Source organism: Embiotoca jacksoni, unplaced genomic scaffold, assembly GCF_022577435.1.
Source record: "Embiotoca jacksoni isolate LCO1_2020_lvr unplaced genomic scaffold, fEmbJac1.0.p SCAF_39, whole genome shotgun sequence".
Classification (NCBI taxonomy): Eukaryota; Metazoa; Chordata; class Actinopteri; family Embiotocidae; genus Embiotoca; species Embiotoca jacksoni.
Window position 1 is genome coordinate 951,847 of NW_027185391.1, and position 18,340 is coordinate 970,186.

Here is an 18,340-nt window from a genome sequence, read left to right on the forward strand (position 1 = left end):
GTCTTTATTTCCCGGGCAGTGAGAACAAACAGGAAATGCACGCCAAGAGTCTGTGTCAATTTGCGCTTCGCCACACGAGGGAATCCCGGGGTTCCCCTTGACACGTGGCCGGGTGACGTAGCCGAACGGCGATGCTCCGCTGGAGGAATCCCCAGATCTCTCCTCAGCGAGCTGATTGGCTGGATCGACTGTGTGACGTCCGCGACTCGACACAGGATCGCCCCAAACCTCGACAGCGGATCTCCGAGGAACGCACTGGAGGGTCTCTTCGTGCAGGTGATGCCCGTGGCTCGACACTGGACGGAACCGGCAGGGTCGACTGTGTGACACTCCTAGCTCGACACAGGATTGCCAAGATTGCAGCAGATGATCTCCGAGGAACGATCTGGAATCTTCTTCGTTCAGGTGGATGCCCGTGGCCCAACACTGAACGGCAGGAAACAGGAAACAGGTCAGAATCGTAATCTCAACAACGGGAGACGGAACGGACTTACTGGACGGGTTGACGGGTAGGCAACGGACGAACTGACACCAGATGGGCAGGAGACCGGAGTATTAGTAGCGGCTGGCGTAATCAATTGGAATGCCGCTCAGCTGTGCTGCCGGAGAGGTGCGGTAGTGGGCGGTGCTTGGAGGAGGGTACTGCTGAGGGAGAAAAACAGACAGGGAAATGACAGGACACAGGAGGAAAGGTATTCGGGGGTTAAACAGAGGAAAACACACTAGGAACAGACAGGAATCCTAACACTTGCACGGCTCGTAGATCACTAACCCAGATAAGTAGATGAGAAAGCTAATGAATTGTTACTCCTTTATGTGGAATTTAATTGCAATTCATTTGTAGTTAACTCAAGTTGCCTTTTATATTATATAGTTAAGAGTCTCTCCTGCGTGATGATGTGCACCAACTGCCTGATTCAAATCCAGTTCAATCTTCTAATGACTCTTAACACGTGCATGCTTTGATAGGCTGAACCATAGAGATCATATCAAGATCTGTAAACTACATGTGATTTCCAGATAACATGACCGAACCTCCTTCATGAGTAATAAGGTGGAGTCACTATTTTTCAGCTTTATTTATTCTTTATTGCAATTAAGGTGAACGTTTCCATTCCGACAGGAAGTAGAACACATTCTTACAAGCGCCCCAAAAATATATTTCACTGACTTTATATTTGGCAACTTATAAGTCTCTAATAAAACATAACAATATAAACAGTTTTATCCATGAAAAAAATACATTGTCCATTTCCACAACGAATACCGAAGAAGGTGATAAAAACAGTAGTTGGTTTAACGACAGCACTACACGTTAAATAAAGTACATTAATACAGAAGAAATAAAGACCCACTTTACAAGAAACACCGCTCAGGTCAGAGATTCGTAGCTTTCTTCGGATCGTGAATCTATTTTAGAGTCTGAAATTTAACCGACAGATGGAGCTCCAAATGAACCACATATGTAACTGATGAGGTCTTTTCTTTTCCAATTATACAAATATATAATAACAATGCTTTTGTTGTATTTATTTCCTGACTGTAACTTCTGTAATATGAGTTCAGTACATCTGATTATGACCAATAAAGCCGCCTCTGACGTAGGCAGTGATCGGATACTGGACAGACGTGTAAATGCATCTTCACAGGTGTTTTAAAGGACTGCAGACGTGGTGCATATTAGTGACACAGTCCTTCTAAATGTAACATCACATACCACACAAGAGAAAACAATGTGAACATGGTGTTTTGTCACTGAGACAAGAGAACTACATCTTCTGGCAGAACCAGAGCTACTGCTGACTGTCTGTGGTCCACAGTCACACTAGAGGAATTCTTGTAGTCAGTTTTCAGACACAGATCTGTATTTTGGGGGGGGAAACGCTTTCTGACTGAGATAAATAGATCGATGTTTAGTTCAGCTCAGCATAGATACCAGAACCAGGGGGAAAGTTCTCTGAAGGTTAACTACGGAACCGGATCGGTGTCATTATCAATGATACACAGAAGGGATTTACAAATCTATTTTTAAATTTACATATTAATAACACTCTCCACGAAAATATTTTTCAATTGCACAAAAATATTTATCATTGTACATACATGTAAACAAAAAATCCATAGATTAAAAATAAGTTTTACAAATTTATTTCCGATGCACTCACAGATATGTCTTGTTTTAAATATATTTTCCTGGTCTAAGACGTTTCGCTCGCTGCAATGAACCACCTGATCAACTCAGTGTGGAGATGTGTCCCACTGCAGGAGGCAGACTGAATATCTGTAGCCATGTGTGAGGTCATGCCTAATACTGCTGACTCGGGGTTCACCTGCAGGTCATCAGTCCACCTGTACATCAGTGTTCAGTCAACATAGGATGGAGGAATTAACCTTTAGTGTTCATTAAAGAAGTCTTCAACCTTTTACTTCCTCTATCAACTATTTATACCTGCTCAACCCTGAGAAGGCTCACCGAGGGTCACAGAGAGGTCACCGAGGGTCACAGACAGGTCACCGAGGGTCACAGAGAGGTCACAGAGGGTCTGGAGCCGAAACACGCGACTACATGAACCTTCAACTTTTGTCAAAATGCATTTAAGCAAATTTCAGTCTGTCAACCGAAGATTTCTTAATAACATTTGCAGGAGTGGTGGCCGTATAATAATCTGTCATTTTCTGTCTGCTTCCTCTCCTCCATGTTCAGTGAGGTGACCACATGGAAACATTTCTACATTTAAACAGGCTCAATGACTGATTTCAAGACTAATGACGTGTAGAGAAATGAGTTCAATTAAAATATCACTATCATACAATTATTTCTTTTTTTTCTGATCAGCAAATCTCGAGGTCATTTTCGAATAATCTTTGTAGGAGATGAAATTATGAATTTTTTTGCTTTCCACTGTGCCACACCAAACTGCAGTAGGTGGTGCAACAGGGGTACCTTCATCATCACTAAAAAAGAAATGCTCCCCACCATGCAGATAGGATTAATCAGGATCTAATAAACGACCCTGTGAACTCTTCTTCATTTCATACAGGTGAGCTGTCACACAGTCACAGTTTATAAGCTGCAGGTAAATTATTGTTCCAGTGTTTGTCCTCCGGTGAGTCCTGAGCTCCTTCACAGACGGGGGGGGATGTCGTTATTTTACTCGAGTAGAAGTCTAATCCTTTCACGATTGTCAAAAATATTTGTCTGGGTTTTTTTTTGCTGTAATTTTGTGCATCTGGATGAGTTCCCATGACTAATCAATAAAGCAGCCTAACTACCAAAATGTGGCGCTGAGTAACAATGAAAACATGTTATTGTAATATAGGTTGCTATGGTTACATTAATCATTTCTCATGGGAAGAATTGGTTTTAGGAATCATGAATATTATTACAACAATGTTGTCAGCTAAACAGACAGATCTGAGCTGACTGAATTTATGTATTCAATCATAAGCCTGGTATTCAGTTTTTGGAATTTATGGGTGAGGTTATCCACGTTTATATTGATATTAAACATGAAACAACATGGGGCAGAGTATCTGAGGTGTGCTTTGGGAAATATAATCACCATACTAACATGAGAATATGAGAATCAAATCTCATGTCTTTGTTCAATATACTGAGTTATTCCCTCCGGTATCCGTCCCTTCTCTGAGCTCATGCCGACCACAAAGCGTGTAACACGTGTTCCAGGCAGCACGCCTCCTTCCTGCTGATACTCTGAGGATTTGATTTTAGCGACGCTAGCTGTTTCCCGTTGCTTCCCGTCTCAATGCTAAGCTAGGCTAACCTCACTCTGACTCCAGCTGAACACAAACATGAGATTGAAATCAATCGTCTTATTTCACATCCACAAAAAAGATATAATGTTTCAAAAATGTCCTCAAATGTGAAGCAAATCATTCAAAGATAACCTCCCTGATTTTGAACTTTGACCTTGGGATATTTTTGCACATGAACAAAAACAGGTTGTGCATCTTTAATAGTTCATGTTATTATCCAGACTGTTTGATTTTCAGACTGAATTATGTTTGAATGAGATTATGAGCTGCTTACTGGGAGTCAGAGTCAAAGCTGCATCAGGACCAACAAATGTTTCCACACTGTGATGTTATTACTTATTATTATACATATCATAATATTATTCCTAATATGATCTAGTCTTGTACTATTTTATTATATCACAAGTTGTAAACTAGATGTTTACTTCATGACATCTATCGGTAAAAGTGTTAACAAGGTGCGGATTAAACACAAAGTAAATCACAACCAAACTGTGAGATGAAAAATCCTCACAAACAACAGAGCAGAACGAAGACGGCTTCACTGAACTAAATGTTTAAAATCCCTTCATGTAGAGGAGAGAACAAATCCACTGAAACGCACATTAAAACTATGAGATTAGGAGACTTTCATGAATTTGGAGAAATGACTGAATATCTTCGTGTTTTTATCTTCTAGTTTTCAATGGCAGAAAGTCGGGTATGAATGAACCGTGCCTGTGATGTGTTATGAGGTATTTTCAGGTACTTTAGTGTTTACTTTAATGCATCTTTCTATTTTTGTTATGAAGTGCCTCATTGGGACACTTTGTAAAGTGTGAGTGGAGTTCGAAGCTGTTTCTAAAATCTCATTAACACTGACTTGTGCATGTCAGGTCATCGTCTGCTTCTGTGAGAGGTCATGAGCAGAAGGTCGACTGGAGCTGCTTGAAAGCGGCTTGTCGTTCTTTTTTCTCCACTTCCTGCCTTTTGCGTTCTTCTTTTTCCTCTCGAATCTCCGCCTCAAACTTGCTCCCCAGAGAAAGAGCCTGCACCTGGAAACACAAAAAATGACAGCGCCCCCTTCTGTCAACACAAATCATCCTCAAAACCCAAGTGACCCGACATGGCTGCCTCACAGTCAGTCATGTCATGTGACATATTTTCTCAACTACACACAGTATGTAAACACATCATTTTGTCAGGGAGCAGCTCTGGTTATAGAAATGATAAACAGAAGTGGTTGGAAAAGAACACTGAGCCTTTTTCTTTAAAAAAAATTCTGAAGAAAAGTCCTAAAAAAAAGTGCTCATTTTGAATCTGATGTCAGCAACACGTCTCTATAAAGTTGTTCCAGGATCATGTTCACCACTGAGCTGCATCAACTCTTCTTTTAACAACACTCTGGAAACATTGGGGAACTGAGGAGACCAGTTTCTGGAGTTTTGAAAGTGAAATGTGGTCCCATTCTGGCCTGATAGAGGATTTCAGCTGCTCAACAGTTCAGGGTCTCCTTTGTTGTATTGTTCATGTCCTGATGCTCCAGATGTTTTCAATGATTGACAGGTCTGGACTGCAGGAGGCCAGTTTATCAGCGGACTCTTCTACTAGAGAACCATGCTGTTGGAATACGTGCAGAATGTGGTTGGACGTTGTTCTGCTGAAATAAACAAGACCTTCCCTGAAAGAGACGTTGTCTGGATGGCAGCATATGTTGCTCCAAAACCTGAATATATCATTCAGCATTAATGCTTCTTTCCAGATGTTCAAGCTACCCATGCCATGTGCACTAATGCATCCTGTACCATCACAGATGCTGGCTTTAGAACTGAGCTGATAACAAGCTGGATGGTCCCTCTCCTCTTTAACCTGGAGGATGCAGCGTCCATGATTTCCAAACAGAATCTCAGATTGTGATCCATCAGACCTCAGGACAGTTGTCCACTTCACCTCAGTCCATCTTCAATGATCTCGGTCCAGAGAAGGCGGCGGTGTTTCTGGATCATGTTTCTATCTGGTTTCTTCTTTGGAGAGTTTTAACATCATTTGTGGACGCAGCGATGAACTGTGTTCACAGACGATGGTTTTCACAAGTGTTCCTGAGCCCATGCAGTGATTTCCACTCCAGAATAGTGTTTTTAATGCAGTGCTGCCTGAGGGCCCGAAGATCACCACCATCCAATATTGGTTTCCAGCCTTGTCCCTTGTGTTCAGAGATTTCTCCAGATTCTCTGAATCTTTTAATGATATTATGAACCGTAGACGATGAAATCCACTAATTCTTTGTAGTTTTACGTTGAGGAACATTATTCTTAGATTGTTGAACTATTTTCCAACACAGTCTTTCACAGAGTGGTGAACCTCTCCCCATCTTCACTGCTGAGAGACTCCGCCTCTCTGAAATCATCTTTTATACCCAATCACATTACTGATCTGTTGCCATAGTAACCTCATTAGTTGTCAGATGTTGCACCAGGTGTTTATTTTAGCGTAACACCACTATCTTTGTCTTTTGTTGACCCTGTCCGAACTTTTTGTTATGTTGCCACCATCAAATTAAAAATAAACAAATATTTTTCACAAAACAAACAATTCTCAGGTTCAGCATTAGAAATGTTGTCTTTGGTTCTTTTTTAATTGAATATGGGTTTACATGATGATTCTGTTTTTACTTACATTTTACACATTATCTCATCTTTTTTGGAAACTTGGTTTTAAAAACGCTATCATGACTGAAATGGTGACTAACACTGAAAGGTAAATATTACCATGTTTTAACCCCCAGTGCAGGTCACAATGTTAAACATGGCAAACTAAATATCGTCATTCTAAAGATGTAAAGGTCAGAATTATTAGAAGAAAACACAAACTGTCATCATACCTTGGCTTCAAAGAAGTCCTTGGCTCCCATCACTCCCTCAGTGGAGACGTTGATCTCAGACAGTCTGGCCAGAGCCATCAGACCACTCTCCTCCTGCAGCTCTCCAGCTGCTGCTCTCCGGAAGATAAGCAGGAACTACAGGAAGAGAGATGGTTCAAATACGTGCAGTCAAAAAGATGGCATCTCTCAAATCATCACCCACTGGTTTCCTCGCTGTGTCGATATAAAAACAGTAAATCTACTCTTCTGCTTTCAACAAAATCCCTCGAACCCTGCCTGCCCATGAACAGGGCACAGTTTCCCACCATTTGTCTGGTTTGCATCAGCTGCAGGCCAACATGTTCCGAGGTGCACAAATCTCTGATCGGATTTCTTGCGTCTTTTGCAATGCAACACACGTACGTACTAAAACTTTGCGTACGCAGGTTTTCACGCACACATTGGGAAGTATGAAAATAAACGTGACGTGAGAACGTGCGGACCGGACCACAAACTCTTGTCTGGCATTATGACTTAACGATTTCAACCCGCAAAGCACTGAAACTCACCAAATATTTCCAAAAATAAAGTTTCCACCTCAGTTTCTGGGACATGTAGAGTCTAAAAAAAAAAAACATAATTATGTCCAATGAAGACAGGAAATATACAGATGACAGGCCATCTCTCCATCGCCGTATTGTTCCCCTCCGGTTCTTCTTCCACATGAAACTCACCTTACTCACTGTGCTAGTTTAAAATGTCTGCAGAGGAAAACTGCAGTTTTCTCAGTTTACGTGGAGATATTGAAGCCCGTCACGGGCTGTACAGTTACTGAGCCACAAAGATCCAGATCCATTACACATGATTCATTTCTTTACATATTGCATGTTATATAGATCCAGTTTGTCATCAACATTCAAAACAGTGTAATTTGTGCTACAGATCCATGATTGTTCCATAAGCATCTTTCAACTGTAAATGATCTAAACAGATCTAAATTTCAAAAGTAATTCTGCTCAATATTTCCGCAGCGCTGTCTCACCAACAGCAGGTGTGCGTGTGCACGGTTTTGTACATCTGAGAATTATTTTTGCGTACGACATTTTCAGTTTTTGTGCGTATATACACTCTCAGTGTGGACGAGGGTCCACGCTGCTTCATACATCAGGCCCCTGATCGGAGAGACAGATCTGAGATGGCCAGCTTTCACTCCACCATTCAAACTGACTATAAACACATCTGATCTGCGACATGCTTGGACAGCACGTCTTCAACAAGTTCTGAAAACACAAACAGAGGTGCCGTTTCCCACTTTTTTCCAGCCTTGGAAAACAATCAAAGCCCACTCAGTACTTCAACCTCCCTTCCTGCTGTAAAACACAGGGTCACTAACATGCTGCTTGCGTTGAATTATGATTGCAAAATATCCTCATCATGCATACATACTGTAGGTCCCTGAGTAAATTTCAGGCCAAACAGGCTGAGGCGTGTCTGTGCTGCACGGTTGCACATGCGTGTCAACATCAGCAGCTCTGTTGCTGCCAGTCCTAAAATGGAGACATTGAGTTTCCATTTAATTTAATGTGTCTAATGTTTAAGGTCCAACAAGTGACGAATTGTAACCAACCATCAACCATCAGTGATGTCATCGTTGGTTTATGAACGTTATGAATCCTCCAGTTCAGATTCTGTCCGTCACCATCTTGCTAGTTCGGAGCGGTTTGGAGCAGGAAGTGACCATATTTGGACGAGCTGGGGGAGGAGCCAGAGGTGGATCTGACCGATCTGATTGGAAACTTGACGATACTACGTCCCGCCCACCGATAGCTGTAACCTGACTGCACCACAGGCCTGTCAATCAAACAGACACGCCCCCAAAAACAGGTCTTCTTGAATCTTCTTTTCTAATGAATGAGGGATTATTTTCAGATGGACCTCCAGAAAACTAATAAGAAGGAGTGACTTTAGCTAACAACACCGAGATAACTGATGGACACATTTTATTCACTTTGGATTTGATGAGAGAAGTTGAATGGGAGTCTATGGAGCCGGAGGCTTTTTGGAGCCGACCTCTAGTGGCACTCGCTGGTATTGCAGCTGAAGACACTTCTGGATCAGAACCATTTTACAGACCTGAAGCTACGAACTCTTTGATAAACAGTCTGTGGCTACAACAAAAAAAGCAGGCATGGGATTTTTGTTTACCCGCGTTCAGATCGAGACACTGAGGAGAGATAAGGAGAGTTAAAGTATCACCATGATGTAATTAGAGCCTCCACTGGTTTCTGCTGTGATTATATGCTGCACATGTGGTCACAGATCTTCTCCCTGTATATTTTAGCTGGAATCCACACGGCAAACATGAAAAATAGGCGTCGGGTCTTTTCTCTGGATGAAGCACCACATATACAAAAGCATGAGTGGCTTCTCTAAAATCAACAGCCGTGTTTTCCGGGCTTTAAACCTTCACACGTTCACATTTCAACTTTACTCAGCACATAAAAATCTAAAAATGAGCTCTAATGATCATAAACAGTGCGTTTCCCTCACAGGGCTCAGTAAGGTTAACGGCGTGGGTTTATCTTTGTACAGCTGAGTGTTTACAGGTAGAGACACCGTACGATAAGAAGACACACTGAGGTCGCTGCCGGTCGTCCTCTCACCTCTCTGAAGCTCAGTTTGCCATCGAAGTCTTCATCCACCTCTTTGATCATGTTCTTCAGGCCCAGGTGGGTCTGTGGAGCTCCCAGCTTCTCCATCATCAGCTTCAGCTCCATCAGGTCGATGAAGCCATCTTTCCCAGTGTCATAGCTGCAAATGGAACAAACAGCACAGAACAGTTTGACACTTGTTTCACAATGTTTTTCAAAGGAAGGAAGGAAGTGGATCACAGAAGGACTGGAAGACAAGCAGCAGTGCTTGACAGTTCGCTCTCCGTCCACCTTAAAAATATATTTTCTTCTTATGAAGCAGGAACGGCAGCAAAACTGAGAGGACCAAAAGAACCACCTCTCTCTATAGATGAGACAGTTGGGAGAGTACATGACCAGACTGACATCTGAAACACTATTCTGGACTATTAACACCAGCTTCCCATCAGTCAGCGACAGTGATGCCATTTAACCCATCTGTCCATCAGCTGTAGTGCTCATCCTATGAGGGCTGCAGACATCGGGAGGCGGGGAACATCCTGGACAGACCGCAGCCCAAATCTGATTTCTGTCATATCCAGATTGTATTTAGTTTGACTTTTGAAAGTCTGAACAGGAGAAAAACACATTCGGAGGTGGTTTGAAATGTCATTCCAGATTTCTACAGATGCGTCTCAGTCCAGCTCTCCGCTGGCTCAGATCAGGTTTCTTGCGTCACTTGTCAACACGTGATGACGTCATTTTCAGAGACAGAATCTCTGCTATGCTAACAGCTATCAGAGAGTGTAGAGGACCACGACAACAACAGTCCACAGAAACAAGCCCAAATAAACTGTCTGCTGACACTTCCGTGTTGGAAAGCTGCGTCACCAGTGAAGCTGCGCGTACGCTGTTACCACGGCAACCTATGCAGATAAGTTGGTGATGTCTGGACAGACCAAATCTGATCTGTTTACTTGCAAATAACAGTGCGGACAGTCAAAAATTCATATTTAAGGAAAGAAATCAGATTTACAGTCTGAGAGAACAACAAGCGTCACATCGACAGGAAGTCTCCAATCAACCTTGTTTCATCTGAACTGTTGTAAAGATCCTTCACTGCGCCAACACATTCACTTCAACCTGAAGGAAGAACAACAGTACGACATCTATCGCAGTCATTGCAGCACCAGGAAGTGTGCAACACTCACACACCTTCTCTAAGAGAGAACCTGTACACTGTTTGCAGGGAATAAATACATCTGTGAACAAACAGTGCAGCAGACACATTAAAATGACACAACCAGTAGTTCAACCCAGAGATCTGATGGAAACAGAGATCACAGTAATAAAAGCTTTTAGAGTGAAAATGCTCCACAATATGAACACATTTAGATGACATGTTTTATTTACTGGTAACTTGTTGAATAATTGCTTAAATACAGCCAATAAATCATCCCGTCAGTTTGCACAAAGCACACAGGTTTAAACACTACTCAGATTGTGTGATTTGATTCATTTATTCTCACATTTCTTCTCCTACTTTCCAGGTTATAACTGAATGTTACAAAACCTTTTGTCTCTGCCTGCATTTAGAGCTCAAAATTCAAGGCAAGATAGGAAGAAAGACGTCACTCTGACGTGTCTGAGAGACTCCAGCAGCCAGTCTGACAGCTGTTATCAGCCAATGGAGGCTTACTCACAGCACGCCTGACAGGAAGTGCATTTATAGAAGCTTTAAGCAGCTGCATGCGTGAGTGAGAGTGAATACATACTTAAGTACGAGAGGGAGGCTAATCTGTTCAGACCAGAAACCAAAGCATTGTTTCATCTCAGCTTTTCAAAGAGCCGTGAAGACCTCCACCCTGTCCTTTAACAATCAGCCAGGCATGACATCACCACCGACAAACCTCCATCCAAAGGTCAGAAACCTGACAAACACCACCCCGATGGAGCGAAGGCCCCCGCTGACCCTCGGCATCATCGCCTGTTCTTATGCTGACATGTTTGTTCTCAAAAGGAGTTTCAGTAGAACAGGCTTCACACATTCATTATTAGGTAGAGCTGGTTATAAGGTCCATGACTGGAAATGACGCAGGACAAAACCAACAGTTTCCCTCTGAAAACATGTTTCAACAAAGCTTGTATTTGAGATAAATATGAAGCATCAGTTGCTCTCAGTAAAATCAACGTGGTTTCTTGCCCAGTTATATTGTTCATAATCATTCTCATTCATTTCCTGGTATAGTACCAAATCACAGCACAAGTTATCAAGGCCCTTAAATTCCTCACAAAAAAAAAAGCCTTTCAGCATTAGAGAGAGGAAGCCAACAATTCAACAACTCCCACGTCAGCAACAGCTGGAAGGAAAAAAAATGTCTTAACTTTGAAACATCTGAATAAAATCACTCTCATGTCCTGGACACCAGAATTGATTTCATCACATCTACTGAATTCTGACAAAAGGTTGGCTTCCTCCTGACCAGGTCCAGAAGATCCATCTCACGGTGCTGCGGTGGAGCCTAGAGAGGATTACCCAATAACACAGCCCCTTAGAGGACTACCCATGTTCTCATGGAACTGGAGTTACGTCCAGTAACTACTATTTGTCCAAAGTGTCACAGAAAGGCTAAAAGGAGAAGTTACATGACAAAGCAGACTGAACAGCAAACAGAAAAAGGAAGCTCAGGGTGGGAATGGAAAAGAAAATTAGAAAGGAACTGATTTATTTTCCAATGAATGAGGGATTATTTTCAGATGGACCTCCAGAAAACTAATAAGAAGGAGTGACTTTAGCTAACAACACCGAGATAACTGATGGACACATTTTATTCACTTTGGATTTGATGAGAGAAGTTGAATGGGAGTCTATGGAGCCGGAGGCTTTTTGGAGCCGACCTCTAGTGGCACTCGCTGGTATTGCAGCTGAAGACACTTCTGGATCAACCTGGAAGCTAGAACATTTTTGAGAAAAAAAAACAACCTTATTACTTTTTTTTAAATTTTATACACTCTATTAATCCCCGAGGGGAAATGTCTTCACTACAGCAGGGGGGCTCTCAGGGGGGAGCTGCTGCAGCAGGCTGCCACGAGCGCAGCGCCAGGTAACCTGACCTGAGGTGCATGTTTTTGGATGATGAGAGGAAGCCGGAGAACCTGGAGAGAACCCACGCAAGCACAGGGAGAACATGCAAACTCCGCACAGAAAGGCCCAGGACCGGATTCGAACCCGGAACCTTTTTTTTGCTGTGAGGCGACAGTGCTAACCACTGCACCACCGTGCTGCCCTTTTACCTTGTTGTGTGTGTGTGTGTGTGTGTGTGTGTGTGTGTGTGTGTGTGTGTGTGTGTCTCGATCTGAACGAGGGTGAACAAAAATCATGAGACTGCTTTTAGATTACAACTCATCACTTGTCAGAATTGAAACATTGGATTATTGATGGCTGGATTAAAGACAAACTCGAGGATTAAATTCATGATTTATAATGAATCAATAATGAATTCATGAGGTTCAGCAGGTGATGAGTTGAAACCAAAAAGCAGTGCAGTGGTTTTTGTTCACCTTCGTTCATAGCGAGACACACCGACACGCGCACACACACACACACACACACACACACACACACACACACACACACACACACACACACACACACACACACACACAGCTCGTCACTGCTCCGTCACATGACCTCCTTCTTCGATGCCGACGCCACGGGGCAGCTCGTGCACATCTCTGCGACACCAACAGCCTCGGGATGAGAACGGGCTCAGAAGCTGTTTGCCAAACACGTGAAAGAAGAAAGGCGAGCAGAAGAAAGACTCTGTGTTTCTATTCTGCACTTTTAATGAGGAGAGACTGCAGTCATTTTGCAAAATTGCCACCTAGAACATAATCAGGAGATATCGTGGCTTTGCACTAATTATTGTGACAGTGATTTCCCAGAGGGGGGGTCAGATTAAACCCAGTTTAATCAGCTGTTGAATAGAGAGACTAAACAATGTGAATCAGCTGTAAGAAGGACCTCATATAACATTTATTTACACAGGATAAAACCAGCATTAAAGATATCGGATGAATATTAAAGCTGTTTAAAGCCACAACTCGTATCAATCAAGACGTTTAGTTCTTCATCTGAGAGGGAAGTGATGCCACATCGCCTGCAACAGTCAGGACTGAGCTGCATTGTTCTGCTGCTTCCTTGTTAATTATAGATGCATGAGCTGTTGGCTCAGTGAGAGAGTGAATTCACTCTCTCTGCTCGCACTCTCCTCCTTCTCCCCCGTTAAGACCCACTCAGCTCAGGACAGAGAACACAACACCAGAGGGTCCCAAGAGCTGCTCCAATTCCTCAGAGACAAGTCAGGATACATATGCATATGTAAAAATACCCAGAACTTGCTCTAAATTCTAACTTTTACTGTGGAAAAAAAAAAATCGAGATAATATCTAAGAGTTTTTGATGAATTGTTGAAAACTGAAATGTGACTTTAAGCTAGAAGCTCTGTGAGGAGGAAAAGTGGGTCAGCAGCGCTGGATGCCCGTTGGGAATGTGGAGTGTGTGAATGGGATCAGCACAACCAAAGAAGGGAGACTAAAGAGATTTGAGTTGGGGGGGGGGGGGGGGGGGGTTGGGGGGGGGGGGGCTGGATCTCCTGCAGGACAAACAAGTTGAGCATTCTCCTCCTGGGGAAGTCTGAACCACACAAACAGTCTCAGAGAACAGCAGCGACTGTCATCTGACTCACCGTCAGCCCAAACTCAGCTAGACCAGGACCAATGTCAGGAATCTGGAGGGCCCCAGATATCTGCAGCCAATCACAGCCCTGCATTCACTGATCAGCTACTGAGTGAATTATTATTCTGGACAATATTCAGGGACTCCCAACGACTCACGGGTGACCTCAGGGACTCCCAACGACTCTGCAGCTATTAAAAAGGTGAAAAAACCTTCCTGCAGTCTGTTCGGACTGAAGAAGCCTTTCATGAGACGCTCTTCCAACCTCCATGCTGACAAACCTTCACATATTTTGGATGCATAAATATATTCAGTGACATGCATGACAACACGCAGAGTACGACGAGTACTACGAGTATTACAAGCATTACCAGTATTACGAGTATTGCGAGAACTACAAGTATTACGAGCATTACGAGCATTACGAGCACTACGAGCACTACCAGTATTACGAGAACTACAAGTATTACGAGTATTACGAGCATTACCAGTATTACGAGTATTACAAGTATTACGAGCATTACGAGCACTACGAGCACTACCAGTATTACGAGAACTACAAGTATTACGAGTATTACGAGCATTACCAGTATTACGAGCACTACCAGTATTACGAGAACTACAAGTATTACGAGTATTACGAGCATTACCAGTATTACGAGTATTACAAGTATTACGAGCATTACGAGCATTACGAGCACTACGAGCACTACCAGTATTACGAGAACTACAAGTATTACGAGTATTACGAGCATTACCAGTATTACGAGTATTACAAGTATTACGAGCATTACGAGCACTACGAGCACTACCAGTATTACGAGAACTACAAGTATTACGAGTATTACGAGCATTACCAGTATTACGAGCACTACCAGTATTACGAGAACTACAAGTATTACGAGCATTACCAGTATTACAACTATTACAAGTATTACGAGCACTACGAGCATTACCAGTATTACAAGTATTACGAGCATTACCAGTATTACGAGTATTACAAGTATTACGAGCACTACAAGTATTACGAGCATTATCAGTATTACAAGTATTGTGAGTATTACGAGTATTCAGGCATCTGGAGTTGAAGATTTAAAACCAAATTTGTTGTTAACTGAATTTTTTTGATCCATCAATCAAGTAATGTTGGAAGTTGGCGAACGTGTGATCGGTGATCCATCATTGGACGTAAACCTAAAAACATGTGAACCAGCACGAGTGATAAACAGACCATAATATGGTCATCTGATCCCGCTGCTCTGAGCCGCTGGGTTCCAGACAGACGAGGTCGGTGGTGAGTTTCAGTCAGAAATCGGTTTTGTCGGAGAGCGACAGGGAGCTGAAGGTTTCTACGCTGCGCTCACCTCCACCGAGGAGAGAAGTCACATGACCCAGAAAACTGAAATACACCTCGGCCCGTCAGCCATGACGTCATCACCGACGTGATCATCTGAGCTGACCTCAATCATGTCTGTATGAAACCAGCAGAAATGACTTCACATGTTCTGTTGAAGGTGCTGCGTGTTCTGGTGCTGCGTGTTCTGGTGCTGCGTGTTCTGGTGCTGCGTGTTCTGGTGCTGCGTGTTCTGGTGCTGCGTGTTCTGGTGCTGCGTGTTCTGGTGCTGCGTGTTCTGGTGCTGCGTGTTCTGGTGCTGCGTGTTCTGGTGCTGCGTGTTCTGGTGCTGCGTGTTCTGGTGCTGCGTGTTCTGGTGCTGCGTGTTCTGGTGCTGCGTGTTCTGGTGCTGCGTGTTCTGGTGCTGCGTGTTCTCGTGCTGCGTGTTCATGTCCATGCTGCTACTGTGCACCGCTAAAAGTCTCATATCATAACCACGACTGTTCACGAGGAGCAGTGAGTACAGACAGACAGAGACAGACAGAGACAGACAGACAGACAGAGACAGACAGACAGACAGAGACAGACAGACAGACAGACAGAGACAGACAGAGACAGACAGACAGAGACAGACAGACAGAGACAGACAGAGACAGACAGACAGAGACAGACAGACAGACAGACAGACAGAGACAGACAGACAGAGACAGACAGAGACAGACAGACAGACAGACAGAGACAGACAGAGACAGACAGCTCAGAGTGAACAGAGGAAGAAAGGAGGTAACACAAACACAGCAGTCCTCTAAATATTCTGTCCGTGACCCCCAGGGGGCGCCAAAGATAGCGTGAGGAAAAGAATACAGAATCTCACACTATTTCTTTTTACTTTCAATACGTACTGCAGCTACTTACAAAGTATGTACTTTTACATGTAGTTTCTGTACAACTGGGACATACTACTGCATCATAGAAATGCATCTTGACCTTTGACTCTCTTCGTCTTATCCTTCGCAAAGTTTCAAATAAAAAGGATGTGATTTGGAACGAGTCGCTTCCTTTTAACATTTCTTCTTCTTCTTCTTCCTCTTCTTCTTCCTCTTCTTCTTCCTCTTCTTCTTCCTTTTGTGGGCGGAGCTTCAGCGCCACCAACTGTCTCTGCAGAGGATTGTGGGTCAGAACTTCCAGAGTATCATGCTGACCTGCAGACTGCAGATGTAGTACAACATCCTGGTACTTTCAACATACTAACTACTGGGACGTACTAAATCTGTTCTTGGCATGGTACTCCGTTGTATTTTGTTATTTTCCAGCTGTTATTGCATGAGAACTGGAAAGTAACAGCAAGCAAAAAAAGATCAAAAGAAGTACAACATATAGTTATTTTTAAAGCCTATTTTCCGGAACATTTGACACACTGAACTGAAAAATGTTGTTTATCTGACGCAATATGAGGTAAACGAGGTCCAATACACAAAGGTTCATATAAAAAGAGCAGTAAACAAACACTTGATCATGGATGAATGTGTTCATATTTAATGTGGACTGGTTCGACCATCCTTCTCGTTAACCTGTCACCGCCCTGCACGGACTGTTTCGGTCAGTGTTATTGTCAACAAAGGTCAGATCCAAATGATCCAAGCTTCATTTATTTGGTTGTATTTTTTATGTTCGGCGTCACAGACAACAGCAGCGGCCTGTTTCATCCCTCTGCTCACGACACGACACGACACGACACGGATGGACGGACCGAGGGCCCCGGAGGGCCCCGGAGGGAGGGCCCCGGAGGGAGGGCCCCGGAGGGCCCCGGTGCACGCAGCGGAGGGCCCCGGTGCACGCAGCGGAGGGCCTGTAGAGAAGCAGCCAGGTGACCGCCACCTCCACCTGCAGGCTTCACGTCAACAACACCATCTTAATCTCATCACGAGCTCCGGCCCTGTGCGCTCATTCAATCTGCGCGGCTGCACGTCGACGGACCGCGGCTCGAACAAAAGAACCGGTTCCGTTCTTACCGTTTGAACATCGCCTCCATGTCTTTGATCTGCTTGCGGGAAAACTCCTTGAACTCCGTGTACGGGTTGAAGACGCGGGTCGCCCGAGGGGCCGCGTTGCCCTCGTTGATGTCCATCCTGCGGGTCAGTTTGGCGGACAGCTCGGACGTCGAGTCGCCGCATGCGGCGTCAAGCTCGTGCGGTTTGGGTCGGACCGGGCTGAGTTCGGGCTCCGGAGACCCGGAGGACTCCTGCGTGGCGGCGAGCCGCGACTGCAGCTTTCTGGCCAGCTCGTCGGATGCCATGCTGAGAAGAGGACGCTGCTGCGGGAGGCTGCCGGAGAGAATGGAGACTGACAGCTTCGAGGACCACTGCAGTCAATCCACCACCGACCGACACGACGGACAACAGCGCTTCCGGCCGCACTTCACAATAAGAGCCGTCTCTACTTGTTTAACACGAACCTGGTTTGCTTCTGCAGATGTGATTTACGTTTCAGTGATGCGATGATTGATTGATTGATTGATTGATTGATTGATTGATTGATTGATTGAACGCTGAAGCAGCTGGATTTTGATCATGTTTCGGTGTCTGTGTGGCTTGTTTGGATTGTTTGGATTCACATCCTGTAAATTAAAGCGTCCCTGTTTGATCTGATGTGTGTGAAGATGTTGACGAGCTTGCACCGACATGTCTTGGACCGACTTCACGGTACCTGAGTCGAGCATTAACAAAGAAAACAATCGATTCACGTGACATCGTAACTGTTTCCTGACAGCGCGTCAAGTTACCTATAGTGATTGTTGTCTCCATGCTTTTATTCTGAAATACCGGATATTATGTCACAGCATTCCGTAACACTAAACTAAAACTACAAATTCCGTTTTGGACATACAGCCTTCAAAATAAAACATGCACGTTCTAAAACTCACGACACGTGAATGTTGTTTTACAATGAAAATATAAAATCTTGTTTACAATGCAGCGGTTGATAATCTATCATCTGTTAATCTGATACTAGTGGGAGTTAGT

At 43.7% G+C, this 18,340-nt stretch overlaps 1 protein-coding gene across 2 annotated transcripts; it reads right to left on the reverse strand.

Annotated features, from left to right (window-relative positions):
* Positions 1-1,066: 1,066 nt before the first annotated feature.
* efhd1 (EF-hand domain family, member D1) lies at positions 1,067-17,698 on the reverse strand. 2 transcript variants are annotated; one of them, XR_011179105.1, is made up of 5 exons: positions 17,330-17,698; positions 9,280-9,427; positions 7,186-7,237; positions 6,638-6,772; positions 4,723-4,811 (listed from the first exon to the last, which is right to left on the reverse strand). XR_011179105.1 is itself a non-coding variant. In XM_069166490.1 (4 exons), exons 1-4 carry the CDS (start codon positions 17,611-17,613, stop codon positions 4,677-4,679), a joined length of 702 nt encoding a protein of 233 aa, XP_069022591.1. In that variant the 5' UTR covers positions 17,614-17,698; the 3' UTR covers positions 1,067-4,676. The 2 variants fall into 2 exon arrangements, 1 of the variants encoding a protein (XP_069022591.1); XM_069166490.1 differs by lacking the exon at positions 7,186-7,237 and having other exon boundaries at positions 1,067-4,811.
* Positions 17,699-18,340: the final 642 nt, after the last annotated feature.

Excerpts from the sequence above, each read along its gene's own strand:
- efhd1 (XM_069166490.1), bottom strand. The coding sequence starts at position 17,613 with ATGGCATCCGACGAGCTGGCCAGAAAGCTGCAGTCGCGGCTCGCCGCC. Across the intron at positions 9,428-17,329 it reads ATGGAGGCGATGTTCAAACG|CTATGACACTGGGAAAGATG; the intron begins GTAAGAACGGAA and ends TTCCATTTGCAG. Across the intron at positions 4,812-6,637 it reads AGGACTTCTTTGAAGCCAAG|GTGCAGGCTCTTTCTCTGGG; the intron begins GTATGATGACAG and ends TTGTGTTTCCAG.